The sequence below is a fragment of the Uloborus diversus genome, chromosome 1 (genome assembly GCF_026930045.1).
Source record: "Uloborus diversus isolate 005 chromosome 1, Udiv.v.3.1, whole genome shotgun sequence".
Classification (NCBI taxonomy): domain Eukaryota; kingdom Metazoa; phylum Arthropoda; class Arachnida; order Araneae; family Uloboridae; genus Uloborus; species Uloborus diversus.
This window is the reverse complement of record NC_072731.1, coordinates 15,963,385-15,980,230: the sequence shown is the minus strand read 5'-3', so window position 1 is coordinate 15,980,230 and position 16,846 is coordinate 15,963,385. Positions and strand designations below refer to the sequence as shown.

Sequence of the window (16,846 nt, the reverse complement as noted above, 5' to 3'; positions counted from 1 at the left end):
TTTGAAAAGCCCGTAATCTCTTTTGTAAGTAATAAAATTATACTTGAAAAAAAGAACCAAAATGAAGATTTAACTTATTTTCAACATAAAAAATGAAATCTGTGACCTGAAAAACCTATAATTCGATACAAAAACCTCTTTTGTACGACATATATTAAAAAAACTCTAATATGGGTAGCCATTTTGAAAAACGCCGCCATCTTGGATTTGAACGGTTTTTGAAAATGCCTCTGGGTCTTAATTTCATTTTATAGTCATAAACAATGTTCCTACCAAGTGGTATCTTTTTATCATAATTTGCAGTTTTCCATCGGTTAGCTCCCCAGCTATAAGAACTAGAAAACCGCCTGTCAAGGTATGACAAGTGAAAATTGCTTCTACATTTGAACGAAGCAGATGCCTGTTTGGTGATATTTTGATAGTTGAAATTTTAACCCTCATTCCAATGAATAAACTCTGAACTCCAGTGGATAGCGTTAATTTTTGACCACTTTTTCGATTCTTCATTCCCCTAAAATTATTGTCTTACCATCAGTGATGTTCCCATCAATTTTTCTGGGTATACTCCCAGTAATCCATTACAGACAATATGTGTATTTGATCATATACATAGTATGTCATAATATGAAAATTTATGAAGCTTGAAGGTATATGCTATATGTCTAAAAAATGTTTGAGAGAATATGGCATATATGGAGTATACCCTATGAGATCACCACTGCTTACCAGTAGTAAAACATTTAAGTTTCTGGATCCAGTTCAACCTTGTCAAAGTGAAGCATTTCCCTGCATGTCAAACGTTACTAAGAAATATTATCAAATTATCATGCCGTTGCGCGAGTTTCATTGTTGATGACATCAGGAGCATTACTCGATCATTTGCTATTATATATATAAGGATTGGTGAACAAACACATATTTTTTATGCAGTGAATGAAAGTTATAGTACCATTGAAAATTTTTATTCAAATTCGTACTTGCTGATATTTTAATGAAAGAGAAAACACTCAAATGTAAAATAGAATAAGAAATAAATTAAAATCTCACTTGAATAAATTGTTATTTTTAATGATATTTTAAGCAACTTGCGGGGGTAGATACAGAATTTTTTTAAAGGGAGCACCGGATAGTGAAAGGAAAAGTGCCTCGTCATGTAATTTTTCACTACTTTCAAGTTTTCATGAAATTCTTTTAAAATGTTTTTAGGCTCTCTACTGATCCCATTAAAGAAGAATTATTGAACGAAATGCGATTTTATGTAGTACCTTTGAAAAAGCAGCGAATTAAGTCAGTTAAATGTATTCTTATACTGACCTCCGACTCCAATGTTACTACTTCAATAGGAAACAAAAGTGGCTTTATTCAAGTATGTTCGGTTTTTGCTATTTAGAACTAAACCTGACTGTGCCCCCCCCCCCAAAAAAAAAATCACTACTGGCAACTTGTATTTGTATGTAAGGTGAATGCAAGATCATTTATTTATAACATATGTTGGCATGTTACCATGATTATTAGTCATCAAATCATATATCAGGAAAAACATTAGTTATCAATTTATGCAGAATTGCAGATTAAACATATCCCAAACTAGCCATTTACTACATTAATTTTCTTTTACTTTTAGAATGATTTTATTTTAATAATTATTAATTTTAAACTAAGAATTATATTTTATGCTAATTTAGGATAATGAATAGAAAGGCATTTAGATTTGACAAAAGACATGAAATCAGTGGTTGGAAAAACTACATTTTTTTTGTAGCGAACTACAACTACTTTGTTACAAATGTAGTTAACTACAACTACAACTACTTTTTTCAAAATGTAGTAACTACAAACTACTTTTGAAATGTAGTCGCTACTTTCCAAAAAATAAGCAAATAAAAAGCATACACAATAGGCTGTCCCTCAAAAAATGAAAGTCAATTTTTCCAGTCGCATACACTCTTGTATTTTTCCTCTTGACTCAAAACAATCGTGAAAAAAAGTTTCATATAATTTGCACAAGGGCAACCCGTGCCGACTTGCACCTTAAAGTGTAAAACACAACTTGTAGGCTAGGCGAAATCGCAAAAAAAAAAAAAAAAAAGAAGTTTTTTAGAACCTCGAAATTTTTGTTGGGAAACGTTGCCCTTGTACCCAACACCCCACATGTACCACAAGAACATTTATTCAAATTAAAAAACATTTAGATATGCCACACTTGACCTAAAATTTATAATTTTGTTTAAAAAATTGATTTTTTTTTCAGTTATCTTTTAAAAAATTACATAAAAATTTAAATAGAACATCAATTTCAAAAATTAATAACAAACACATTTACAGATCAACAATTACAAACGAATAGTAAAAAAATAATATATTTTAAATGAAAAATTTAACTCAACCTGGAAAAAAACCAGATCTTTGAGTACTATGTGGGAGACTTAAAAATTGCAGGAAAACAAACATTTCTATTTAACGCTAATTACCTACTTTTCTACTTTACTGTTTATATTTTTCAGCTTGATAATTTCGTAAAATCTTACATTTCTGAAAATATTGTCAAAAACTTAATTTTTTGAAGAAAATTATAAATGTTAGGCACGTGTGGGATATCTAAATGGTTTTTAATTTGAATAAATGTTTTAGTGGTGCATATGTGGGTATAAGAGCAACGTTTTATCAACAGAAATTTTGAGTTTCTTAAAAAACATTTTATTTCAATTTGGCATAGCATTACACAAGTGCTGATTCACTTTCAGACATAATCGGCACTTGCTGCCGTTGCTCAAATTATATGATTTTTTTTTCGGATGCAAAACGATTAAATATAAGAGAGTGTGCAACTTGGAAAATCAACTTTCCATTTTTTTTGGGGGGGGGGATCCTGATACACACACACACACACACCGTAAGAGAATGGAACAAAAAAGATTGATAAATTAGCTCATCAGAAGACATTAAGAAAAATGTCCGTTATCATACTCTCACACACTGTAATACTCGTATTTATTGTAAGTCCTCCAGAACAGTTCAATTTCATCTTTTTCTATAACATTTTAAGTAGCTTCTTTTTATTTGGTGAATACTGTCAAAAATTTAAGCCTCGCTAAAATATTTTTGTTTTTTAATCTTTGGTCAGTTCATATAAAATTCACCAAAGTTTCAACTCGCGAAATCACCGATAGCTTTATTTTCGCGAAAATAAGTGCTTTTTGCAATATGAATATTGGTGAAATGTGAAAACTAAAACGGTAAAAAAACTAATGGCGTCAAACAGATAGAACATATGGCGTCAAAATGAAATGCCTGAGGTCAGCTCGTATTTTTATGAGTCTTATTTCTCATTGCATCCGCTGATGTACTTGTGTAAAATTTGAGCCAATCAAATTCGTTTGAACCTTTTTTTTTTGTTTTCAGTTTATTTAAAAGTAGTTTCCAGAAATCGCTACAAACTACTATTTTTTTGTAGTTAACTACTCACTACACTACTTTTTTAAAAAGTAGTGCGCTACACTACTAACTACTCAAAAATGTAGCTACTACAGTAGCGTCGCTACTTGTAGCGCTCTACTTCCAACCACTGCATGAAATAGATGAATATTTTGAATTGTTTTAAATTGGAATAAAATAAACGTGCGTTTATGGTGGAAAATGCTTTTTAAAATGTTTTTAAATTGGCCACTTAAATTAAGGAAATTATTGAATGCCTGTACTATTTGAAAAGTTTCAAAAACCCAAAATCCTTAAATCTAAGTTTTGCTGTGTTCAGCCTTTAAATTAATTTGTATTTTTATTAACAAAATTGATTTTATACTTACTATTATTCATTGTTTTTGGCAAAGATTAAAAAGCTTCTTCATCTTACTGCTGACAAAGCTTATAAAATATGAATGTTGCAGCTAAAAATTTTTTATTGAATATTCAGTATTCGGCAAAATAAGGTATTCAGTGTCAGTGGCGGATCCAGGTGGGGGGGGGGGCGATTGCGGCGATTCACCCCCCCTCTCCAATGGTTTGTTAATTCGCAAAAATTCCAGGAGAGAACCAAACTTCTCCCCTCCCCCCAAACACATCTCAAAAAATCACTTACAACTATTTTTACGGGTTTAATTCCAAAATTTTTCCAGGGGAGAGTCTTTGAACCCCCTCCTTAAAATGTCATCAAAAATCGTCAAAAATTTGTAATTTTTGGAGCCTTAGTTATGAAGCCCCATTCCTTTACCTAATGTTACAGAAGTCATCTTATAATTACGTTTTTAAGACCCCAGTTTACAAAAACTTCAATGGGAACTTAAACCTTGCCACTTCCTAACATCACAGAAAAATTTCAAACTATGCTTTTGAAACTTTAATACTAACATATTTCTTGGGGCAAGTTTTGAACTTCATGCCTTTGCCTCATGTCTTTAAAGATGGTCTTAAATTGCGTTTTAAGGGCTTCAATTAAAAAAAATTTCTGGGGGAAAGCCCTCGAAACCCCTTGCTTTTTTATCATTATAGATTACTGAAATTGCATTTCTGCAACTCTAATATCAAAACGCAACTAAAGACAATTTCTAAATCTCATCCTTTTCCTTCAAGCCACCAAAGATGGCAAACAATTGTATTTTTGAAAATATATCCTAAAATTTCCAAACTTTTTTGGAGAGGGTCCTTCAAACCCCTATTCCTCCTATTAACCACCAAAAAGCATCTAAAAATGCGTTCTGAACAAAAACTTTTGGGAGAGAGCCCACAAACACTCTTATTTATGCATGAATATTAAACTTTTTAAGTTTTTTTTCATTAGAACAGTCATGGGATCGAACAAAAGTGTGGAGGTGTTCATTATAGAGGGAGACCGGATAATGCATGATATGTATTCCGTTGCGTTAGTGGATTATGTTCAGTACTTTGCCCAGTGAGCTATACTAGTAACTGAGGTAGAGGTGTTGAATTTTGGATTGATGGCTTGTGTAATGTCTAATTCAACTCGGGAGGATCTAACCTCTTGCATTTATTTGTTTCATTTTTAGTTTTAAAAGTTTAACCTAACATTCAACTATACAATTTACAATCAGTACAATACCTGAAAAAAAAAATTATGTGCTTGTGCATTGTGCATCCTCATGCAAGGTATTTGCTATCAACCAAGTGAAAATGTTTCTGGGTAATTCTCAGCTGCATTTTACTTAAAAATAGTCATATTTTAAAGGTCTTGAAAACAACTTGATACAATGGTTGGATTCTTGAAATATAGTTCAGTGGCAGAAACTTCAAGCTCATATTGCTCAGCTGAATGATTTCATGTGATGCAGTAATATCCAGGAAAATAATTTTTCTTCTTCCTCTATCCATTTTCTCTTTAATGCCATTCAATCAGTGGTAAAATCGTGAATGTATAACTTTCCAATTAGATTCATGGGAATTTTTGAGTACCAATTGTGAACATGTTTACTATATAGAGAGGTATTAATTGAAGGGGATTGAAAATAGCCTTCATAATACTGGTGTGTTCATATTATAGGGTATTCAGAGTACAAAAAGGTCAGACTGTTAAGTTTGCCGGGACTGTCAAAATGTGTTCAGAATATTGGGGGGTTCACATTAGAGAGTGTTCAGATAGAGGGAGTCCACTGTATTTGAAAGTCAAACATAAATATTTTCATTATTTTTTTTTCTCTATTATAGGTTAAATTATGTGTAATAAATATTATATTTAGTTATAGTAGTGTACACTGTTATTTTTTCAATACCCAAACATTGACCAGCTCTTTGTTGAGGTAATAGTATTTACATAAAAGTTATTCCAATGCTATTTTTGAAAGCTGGTAAGTAGGCAATAATAATGCATCATAGTTGAGTTTAATTTTGTTTCTCTTAAATTCTTATCTTGTGTTTTGATTATAAATATTATAAATGTCTTTCTTGCTTAGTTCCTAAATGAGAAAAGTTCTACTTATTCTCTTGGGGCATTTATTTTTCAATTTATTAAAAAAGACACATGAATTTGTCAATAGATTCAAGATTAATAACTAGCTACTATTATTTTCAGTTTTAGGAATTAATTGTGCGTTGAAAATGAAAGTTAAAACCAATTAATATTTTTCTTTAAAATGCTTGTTTCAATCATTTTTAGATGGTATTCCTGATATACCTTCAACATCACAAGATGGAAATGAGTGGAAAAAAGTAAATATTGTTCTAAATATTTAATTAATTATTCAGTAATCATATTTGTAATGTTAATTATTTTAATTAGCAGTTCAAATCATTTTTCACTGACTAGATAATGAATCTTAAAGAAAGGTTTGCATTTGAAATGCAATGAAACTTCCAGTGTAGATAACATAAACTTTTCTCTAAGTAGATGATTCATGAAGTATTTTCTATGGATTTAAAAAATGATTGCTTGCACTCATAAAGTGGTGTACTGTGCCCCATACACAGGTACACCTGGATCAACCTTTATTATTCATATTGAACTAATTTAAATAACTGTTGTTACACTTTCTGATGCTATTCTGAAGAACATATTAAAAACTTTTTCTGAAATAAAATTACCAAAATTTATGGTAAATTTAATAAGTGAAAATAAATCAGGGAGTGTTAAAATCTGCTAATGGTTTTGGCTGATCCGCTATTTTTATCTTTAAGCTGCATGCTTATCTGCTCTTGGCTTTTGTCGGATGTCTTTTCATCTATAAGCTCATTACTTTTTGCATTGAAAAAGGCGTTCCCTTTAACGCTGAAACACGTGTCTGCTGTAAGTGGCAATTTGTGCTTTTTTGACGTTTTTTCCTTACTTTATATATTATTGGGTTTTAATAGTACTCATTTAAATGACTTCTAAAAAATGTGGAATATGGGCCTTAAAAATCAAGACAAATGCCCATGGTCGGCTTCTCCCATCCAATTCAAAGTGCCATTTTTATGAAATAACATGAGAAAAGTCCATTTATTTAGAATTTTTAGTTTTATTTTCCTGGAGTAAATCAATCAACCCTGTAAAAAAAAAAAACATTTTTTTTATCGATAATTATTGTTTAACTCTGAAAAAAGAATGACTTTACTTTTGGAAGCAAGGGAGCACTTGAACTCCCACCCCAATAACAAAACGCCTATGTTTTGCATCCATAATAGATTCATTTATAGTTTCTGAAAAAAGAAATTTTTCTGATGACTTCTGCATAAATCTTAAACATAGTTCTGATCAGTTTTTTTTTCTCTCTCTCCTTTGAATGATTAATCCAACATAATCAACTATCTTTTTTGTTGTAAACTTTCCAAGTACATAGTTACCAACTTCATTGTTAACATGTTTTGATGATCAAATATTTATGATTTTCAGGGTTTTTTTTTTTTTTCATTTTTTTTAATAATATTTAGATATTGTTTTTTTTATATTACCCAAGTGTTAATACTTTATATTGTACTTGTATGTATAAATTTCATTGAAATAAGTAAGCTATTGTGTCTAACTTACACGTTTGGTCACATTCAGGCCTGGATTTACATAAAAGCTAAGCAAGCTATAGCTTAGACCCCCTGCTTTGCTAAGGTCCCCCACTCCCGGAAATTAGTATGGTTCATTCCAAAAAAAGAAAAGTTCTGGAAAAAATAAATAAATTTTATTTTCTGGTGCTTTAAAACCTTGAAAATGTAAAAAAGTGTGACTACAAACCACGAATAGTAGGGGGTAGGGAGAAGGAATGCTAATATGTGTCAAATTCAGCTCAGGGGCGGCATTTCAACCTTTCATTTGGGGGGTCGATTTTTTTAAACATGAATTTTCTCAGTAGGGAATAAAATAAGAGTACATTTTTTTAAGTAAGGTCATTAAAGAAATTCAAATTTTAATTTACACACTTTTAATTTATTTTATAGCAAACTGTAACAGAAAAGATCTTGATACGTACTACCGTTTCTAAAGTAAATTTTTATGTACGATTTTTGGAATCCAGAAGAAAAGGAAATCTTGGTACTATATTCCGTCAATATCCAGTGGCATGCTCTTGGCAGTATAGCTGAAGATGAAAGTTTTGCTTGTCCCATCATGCACCAAAAAAAATAAAAAATAAAAAATAATTTGTATTTTTGGCATCTTGAATTCAAATTATGTTTTTCGCAATCACGAGCGTGTGTGTTTGTGTACGCGCATGTGTGTGGGTGCGTAAGTGTATGTATGCTTGTGTGTGAGTGAGTGTTGTGTACGTGCGTGTGTGTGTAGGTGTTCGTGTGTGTGTGTAGGCTTTCGTGTGTGTATCTGTGTAGGCGTTCGTGTGTGTGTGTAGGCCTTTGTGTGTGTGTGTGTAGGCGTTCGTGTGTGTGTGTGCGTTCGTGTGTGTGGGACATGGACGCCACCACCCAGCAAGCGACCAGCGCCAGACCAGCCGCGCCGCCGCCGGTGGACGGTGGTGCTGCAGGCCTGGTCCAAGCTGAAAAAGGAACCGGAACATCAAGGACTGTCAAGTGAGAACAATAAGCAATCGTGATTGCTAAAAAAAAATTCTCTAACCTTCTGAGACACGAAAATGATCTTTCAAAGTTAGCTGAGTTGATTGGAATCGGTGGAAAATAACTGAAGCTACAAAGTTATGTTAGGAAACGTCTTAAAAAACTTTCGCTTTAAAAACCCCACGCAAATTTAAAATTTGTGCTCTAGTCTTCATTGTTTATCATTGAAGTACACTGGCTCTTCACAAAACAATTCTTTTTGCTTCGTTCAACAACTTTTATATGTAACTAAAGTATTTTATTCATCTTGTTCAATAACCTGCACATATAATATTGAACTTAGATTTATCACTAAATCTTGTGTTAATTTCATTAGAAACTGAATGAATCTATTATTTGATACAAAATATTGAGCCTATCATATGACTTTGCGTCATCATGTGGATTTTTGTCACTTTTTTAAATATTTTTTAAATGAGTCCAATAAGTCCAAATTAACAAGAAGCTCTTAATAAGAGCTCAATCAAGAGTTCTAGCTTTAACTTTTGAAGACCATTTTGTACCTTTCAGTTAAAGAGCACCCCGCAAAAGTATTTGTTGATGCACGGTTTTTTTTCTTTCAAAAATAGCGTGTCTTTTATAAGTTTCCATGAAAGTATACAATGTATTGAATTGCTCAAATATGCATATTAACAGAAGGAATCAATATTCACTCACTAACTGAACGTACATTTAAAATATAAGCGCAACAATGAACTCAAAATACCAAGGAACTTCTCGTAAAAATCGGGCCAGTCACACCTCTGCACTTTTTTCACATTGGAAGCAGAAGCATCATCTTAACCCTAGACTTAGAAATATGAGGCGTTTAACCCATATGAGGAAATTTCGTCTTTAGTTGAAACAAACTTATTCTCCCTCTGTTTTTTATTCTGGAAGTTCTGAAAATGATTCATGAATTTCTAAGTTACTATCCAAATAGCGAAAAACAGTTGCTCGTGTCTGGACAGGTTTCGATTTTCATCAACTTTTACTAAAGATCATCTGTAGATTTTTTTTTTTTTTCATTTTTTAATTTCCTATTTAATTTTTCAATTTCCTTGCATATGATGATCACTGATTCGCGGGTTATGTAAATTGAATTTGCCGATTTCTTAATATTCTGCGCAAAATATTTGGGGGTGCAACCGCACCCTCTTGCTCCCCCTATTTGCCGCCCCTGATTCAGCTCCTTTGCTTTATCCTGCACCAAAAATTAAAGACCATGGTTCTTACATTTCTGAAACGTATTACAAATTTTTGTGACTCGCATCTTTCATATCTTGCTATTTATATAATTCTGAATGCAGTGTTTTAGAAATTCTTTTGATGTTTCTTTTTTTTTTTAGCTTACTTCTGCATATTGTCAATCTGTTTAGCACGGGGGAGGGGGGATACGCTACTTCTATTCCTTTTCCTTTTCTGTCCCCCTTGCAACTGAAGCAAAGTTGTTGTCATGAAAAATCTATAATTTTTGATTTTCCTTTTAAATTTAAAATAGCTGTTTCTTACTAAGTTAGAACAGGAGTGTAAAAATTTACAATCATGTGATAAAATATCAAAGACTGGAAAGTACAAATGAAGTGAGTTAAATAAATTTATTTGTTCTAGAGATCTTGAAAATAGTTATATAAGTCTTTGAAAATCTCATGCAAAGTTAGGCTCCTATTTTATTTCTTATCTGTGTGTAAATTATGAGTTGTTCAAATGGGCAGCATATTACTCTCTTGTTACCTGTTTTCTAAATCTGTACACCATTTCTTTTAAAGGATTTCTTACAATTGATCATTTTATATTTAATTCATTGTTGTATTTGTCGGTGGGTTGGAGTAGAGCTCCTGTAGAAGACAGGCTGACCTATCGTCCGCCATTTTGATGCCAGAGGTGAGACAAAAACGAGCGCGGTGCTATACTGGCATACTTATTGCTTATGGAGTACATTCTACAATTTCGTCAAAAACTAAACTATGAGTTGCAAACAAAAATAGCAACAGGGAAAAAAATCTTATCATTTGTAAACATGTACATTTGTAAACATTTTGAATATAAATGATTTGAAATGTATATTCATCGTACTACAGTATTATATTATAAAGGTGTAAAGCTATTGATGATTAAAAGGTATGCGTTTTCATAAAAAAAATTAGCATGGTAAAATAAATTATTTTTGCAAAAGTGAAGATATTGGTGATTTTACAAATTTTATATGGGCAATAGGCAGTATCGTTCACTTTTGTATGTATCAAGTTGAAGTAGATCGCAAGACTGAAATTTTTGCGATTACGATTGGCTTGTGAATATTAAAGCGTTACGAAAACAAGTGCTTTTGCAGTGTCATGTCTATTTATAACTGGAAAAAATGAGGATTCTTTTAAAAATTGAGATTGGGTTTTTATTTTTTGATGGATTACTTGGCAAGAAAAATGCATTTTTTTAATAGTTTGATTGTGAATTTATATGAGACACTATAAGTAAAAATGAATGAATAAATATCTTCGCTATTAAAAATGTTTGAACGAATTTCAAAAGATAAAATTTAGATATTTTAAAAAAGATATGTGATATAAAGATTGATTCCATTTTTAAGGAGTTATTTTTAAAAAGTGCTTTTTTTTTACTCGTACTACTTTTTATAGTGTAACTTTCAATAAAATTAATTCTCAAAAAGCAATAGCTATACATAATAAACTTTCAGCTATTTACTTAAGAAGAAAATTCTCCAACTAAAAACTCCTTATAAATCCATAAAACAAACCATAATGCAAAGAAGCTGTGCTATTAGTTTTCTGTGTTATATAGCTATATTTGCAGATGAAAACACAGAATGACTAATTAAATCAATTTTAAAATTTATATTATGTATCAGACATTTAATCATAACAAATTTTTCGAGAACAGTTAAAAGTACGATCATTAATTAAATTTGATTGGCGACAAGATCAACGACATTTCAATGTCAAGAGTTATGGCAAACCCGTTATTTTGAACTTAAATGTTTACTACATCAAAAGTTGCTATATGTAGACCGATTTTTTTTTTTTTTTTTTGAACCAAGGAAAAAGAAAACATTTCAAAACCGATGCTATGGTAAGGTATGCATAAAAAAACTAATTATAATGCAAAGTTGTGGATGCTTCGTCGGAATCCAATTTTCACCACAACAGTTTATTAACCATTTCCTACTTTTTTCTTCATCTTTCAGGAATCTAAACATTCTCATTTTGTGATTGGAGCTATTATTGCAATTTCTTGCTGCAGAATCGCTCATTTTTCTAGATTTATATCCTTAAAACGACAAGAGTTTTGTTAGCAGATGACACAAGCAAGCATAGCCGTTGGTATCAAAATGGCTGATCGCTCAGCTCCTATTTATAGTAGCCTTAATTTGGAGAGGTGGTTAAAAACTAATTGAACCAAAAGCCAATGTGAGCAAGTAACAATGCATTGTCTTTTCGCTTCCCATGCTCTTTCTCTCTGCCAACTGCTGTCAATGATTTTTTAAATCAAAAACAATTTTTACTGTGCATTTTCTTAATTTGCAAAAGAGTATATAACTTTTAAAAGGTTTTGTTTGCTTATTTCTGTTCTGATATTTTTGTAGTTCCAACTCCATCTTGAAAGGCTTCAAAAAGCAGAATTTTATATCTATTTTTCAAACTTTCCTCCAGGGGAGAAACCCCCATACCCCCCCCCCCTACAAAGCGGGATATTCTATACTCCACTTAAAGGGGAGTCCTGGGTCACTCGTGATACCATTCCCCTTCTTAAGGCCAATCCAAAAAGGACATCAGGGAAAAATGATCAAAAAAGTAAAAATATTGCTGTATGTATCAGAGGAAAGAGACAAAAATAGTTGAAGGGGGGAAAAATTGAAAAATGCCTCTGACCAAGAGAAACGTTGGTCAAACCATAAAAGGGGGCCCCATACCTGAAACAGCTTAGGACCCTATCAAGTTTAAATCCAGCCCAGGTCACATTAAATAGTAGTCCACTGTGCCCTATGCACCAGAAAAGCAAATAACAATACTAAACTTATATATGGACTATAAATATTCCACTAATTTTTAGGAATTTAAAAAAAAGCAATATCTTACATTTAAAAAACCACCCTTCAGTACTTACAGTCAGTAGTTCAGTCTTGATAAATTTTTTTAAACTTCAAGATGGAAAAATTATTTTCTGCAGAAAAAGAGTTTTATTTATTTTTTATACTCATTCTTTGTTTAACATATACTTTAATCTTGTATTTTTATTCATTTACAGTCTGTGTACTTATACCACTCAAAATTAAAGCTTCATATATTTTTTTTAAACTCAAACAATAAATGACTTGAAAATACTATCGCTAAGTTAAAATTACACAAATACGGGTGTTTTTGATCCAGATTTTCCGAACATTTTGGGCTGACAACACATTCTAAAACAGAAAAGTTATTTCAAAAAAAAAAGAAAAAATCTTTTATGATTTCCATTTTTTTTTTTTTTTTTTTGTGCATATTTGAATGGGGGGGGGGGGGGTCGAGCTTCCTCATACTTTCCGAAAATATCACACTGTCTTCAGAAAATTTTACTTGAGTCCACTATTACTCCTGACAAATACCATCAAGAATTGCACAGACACATGTTTTTTGAGTTTCAAAAATCCTTTTTAAAACAATTATCAAAAAAAAGCTTATGGATGAAAAGACATTTAGCAAAAATTTTGGCAAATGTTCTCTTGCACAGAAGCTCTTTAAAATAATAAAAAAAAAAGGTTACTGCAAGTAAATTCTTTAAAATTTTTAGCACAGTGATATGCACAGACTAGAAAGTATAGAATAATAAAAAGACTAAATTTATGGAAATTTTTTTGCCTCTGATTTCATTGCACGTAGCCATTCTTTTAATCTGCCAACTAAAATTGCTGTGGTGAATCATTAAATAATTTCACTAATACAGCAGGAAAATGTTATGCTTTGCAGGCACATCTTTAAAAACATGATAAATTTGTGAACTGTATAAAACTTATTCAGTATGCAGTTTATATATAGTACGTGTAAAGATTGTCAGTGTAACAGCCGTTGCTTTAAAGAATTATTTTGTGGGGAAACATAGCAATCCCATGCATTATTGGTATAAACGTGTTTGATATGGTAATCAGAATTAGTTAACAAAGTTTTCAGATAAGAAACCATTCCATCAAAATTGAAAATGTTAGCTAGTTAAAAAAAAAAAACTTTTTGAAGTCTTAATCTTATATAAGCCACTCCCAGTGAGATATCCTTGTATAACACCGAAATTTAATTAAAAAAATACTCCATCTTTTTTTTTTCTCTCCAAAAATAAGCCATAAAATGCTGAAAATTTCCTGAAAACCTAGTTAGGGCGTTCAGACATTCTGCATCCTTGATTTTATGTATTTTTTCTAAAAAAAATGGGGAAAAATCAGGTCTAGATAGGCCATTATAGTTCTTTTGCTTTTGAAAGCTGAAAATTGGTTGAATGCTAACAATAATTTTGCTACATTGACATTTTCTGTGGGACTATTTTATTTATTTAACCCCCACCAATCATTATCATACCTGTCCTGGTGAGCGTTTATCGTAAGAGTAGATATTGATTCTTATTCTGACTGTTTCTTCTGTGTATCCTATTGGATACTGTTAAGGAGTTTTTCTGTCATCAGCTCTATCTTTTTTCCTTTTTTTTTACATAATGTTTAATGATTTTATTCTTGTAACTAAAATCTGTTCTTAGGTTGTTTCAGTCTTCCATATGAATGTCATTCTAAAATAAATTGAATGTGCCAGTAAATATGTTCAAAAGTCTCAACAATAGTAGGACTAGTATACAGTGGTTCTTTAGCGGGAAAACTGTATCATCTCCAACTTGTAGCTTATGAAATGACCTTAAATTTGGTAATATATAGCTGTGAATATTTGGGTTCACTGTACCTAGTGGGAAATTATGTTATGGGATTCAAAATTACATCGAAAATGAAGAAAAGTGAATTTTAACTTGTAAATTGACCACAAAAACATAGGTTCATAGATCTTATCCTATCACAGTATCTAATAGGATCTAACATAATAACTAGTTTAGTCACAAGTTTTTTAATATATACAGTGAACTCAAATACTTATAGCTATTATCACATTTAAGACTACATCATAAACTACAAGTTGATGTTAATTGAGTTTGTTTCTGATATACCACGGTATGCTAGTGGTACTATCAATGAGAATAATGCATAGTTTCAAACTAATTATTACCACTGTTTTATCTTTTATTATTAAGTCGATGATTATTTAGATGTATATTCGACTATGATAACTTATTTGACTCTATTGCTTCCCTTTGTCTATTTCAAGGCTTATAAAAGACAATATTTGAGAAGAAAAAAGCTTTCAGAACCTCATTTTCCTGTTGTTTATCCATATCCAATGCACATATATCCTATTGCCCCAGATCTGCGAATTGATCCTCAGATAGGTATGAATTTCTTACAAACATGCTCTTACATCATTTAATTTAAAAAAAACTATCTTTCAAGAAAGAAGATTTGCTTTTGTGATAAAGTGTTGATCAATTTTTGAAAGGAAATCAGGGCACATAGAGAGATGCAAAAAAGAGGGCAGAAACCTTTGAAGGTTGCCGGAAAGGAGGCAGGCATGCCACCCTCCTGAAAATTCAGAAGGCAACACTACCAAATGTAATAGAAACTTATAGATTTCAAATGCTAAATCAAGTAGAAATTGAATTTACCGTTGAGAGGACTGAAATTTAAGTCTAAACCATTGAAAACTTAATGTAATGTGGAGTCATAGTGCAATGTAATATTTTTTGTTATCTATGACCAGGGCCATAACCAGACTTCTGTTTCTGGAAGGGTTTTACCAAACATATAATTTGTGAAATCTCATGATCACTAATATTTAATGTCAGTTTTATATTTTTTTGTTACAATAAGTTATTTAAATGAGGAGGTGCTTCTTTAAAGGCAAATGTAAAAGATGACATATCTATCATATGGAGAAAAAAAATCTGATCTGTACACAACATAACTTCACCCTTGTTAAGTATTCTATGTACTTTAAATAACTCAATAGAATACATGCTTGTACTCACATGCAAGCATTCAAAGTAATATTTCTTGAATTTATATATTTTTGACTCTTATAAAGAATGTTAAATGTACTTTGAAGTTTAAAGAATTTGGATAGTTTTGACTGTATTATTTTGTAAGAAATGACGTTTGCAATAACCACAGTAAAAATAAATACTGTAGTTAAAGCACCAAATTTGTACTATCCTTCAGTTATGATAATTTCATTGTATAAATGAAATTGAAAAACAATTAATAAATTAATTTAAATAAAATAGTTGCAATAATTTTTTTTAGTAAAAAAAAGTATGATAAAAAGTATATTTTGAATAGTTTTTAAAATTTTTTAGGTGGTTTGAACCCTAAAATACTATGATTTATAATTTATATTCTCTCTGGGGGGGGGTATATTTACATGTCAAAGTACTTAACTTGTACTGTATCTAATTTGAAATATTATAATCTAACTTAGAAGATTTTTTAAACTCCCCCCCCCCTTTTGTTCAGAAAATAAAGTTTTTGTAATTCAGATATTGTCCTTTCACTTGTTTTGAAAAGCGTAACCATAATCTGAGTGGAGTATGGTTTATCAAGAATTAACTGTTTTAACTGATGATAAAGCAGTGCAAACTTTTTTTTCTTTTGGCAGATTTTGATTTCCCAATTTATGATGCATTTCCTCACCTACGACGACAATTACAGCCACCATTTTTCCATCCCGGTTTCCCGAGCACTCGACATTTATTTAGAAGATACTGGTGAACATTCTAACTCAGGGTGCTATGAATTGTGATAAAAATTCATCAACTTAATTGCATTGAAATGATTATTTTCTTGTACAAATCCATGTCTTGTTAGCATTCATGTTAGAAGTATTAAATGGTTTTAAATATTTGAATCAAATTACCTCTGAATTTTATTATACATTTTGCACATTTAACAATCTTAAATATGTCTTAAAAGTGTAACCATCATAGCAATCTATCGTTATAAAATGCTTGACTGCAAGCAGCAAAAAAAGCATCACTACTCATCTGAAAGCATCACTAAGACTAGAAAAACTGAAAATATCTGTATACCTAGAGAGGCTTTCAGTGAAATATTTTAAATTTCTTCTAGAGTATGCCATCTAGAGCCTCTACATTAGGGTGGAGTGAAAAAAATAAATTTTCGAAATTTGAAACGCCTGGGGTCTCTAAAATTGCCTTTTAGCATTAATAGATCACCCCTAAAATTTTAGCTTCCTAGGTTAATATCTTTATGTTCAAAAATTACCACAAAAATACAAAAAAAAAAAAAAAA

General features: G+C 31.1%; 1 protein-coding gene across 1 annotated transcript in view; it reads left to right on the top strand.

Annotated features, from left to right (window-relative positions):
- The window catches only part of LOC129228189 (F-box only protein 7-like), a 62,100-nt gene extending 45,254 nt beyond the window's left edge, over positions 1 to 16,846 (top strand). The window contains exons 7-9 of the mRNA XM_054862857.1: positions 6,104 to 6,156; positions 14,811 to 14,931; positions 16,194 to 16,846. Coding sequence (XP_054718832.1) covers positions 6,104 to 6,156; positions 14,811 to 14,931; positions 16,194 to 16,306 — 287 coding nt within the window. The 3' untranslated portion in view covers positions 16,307 to 16,846. The remainder of the gene's footprint in view (positions 1 to 6,103; positions 6,157 to 14,810; positions 14,932 to 16,193) is intronic.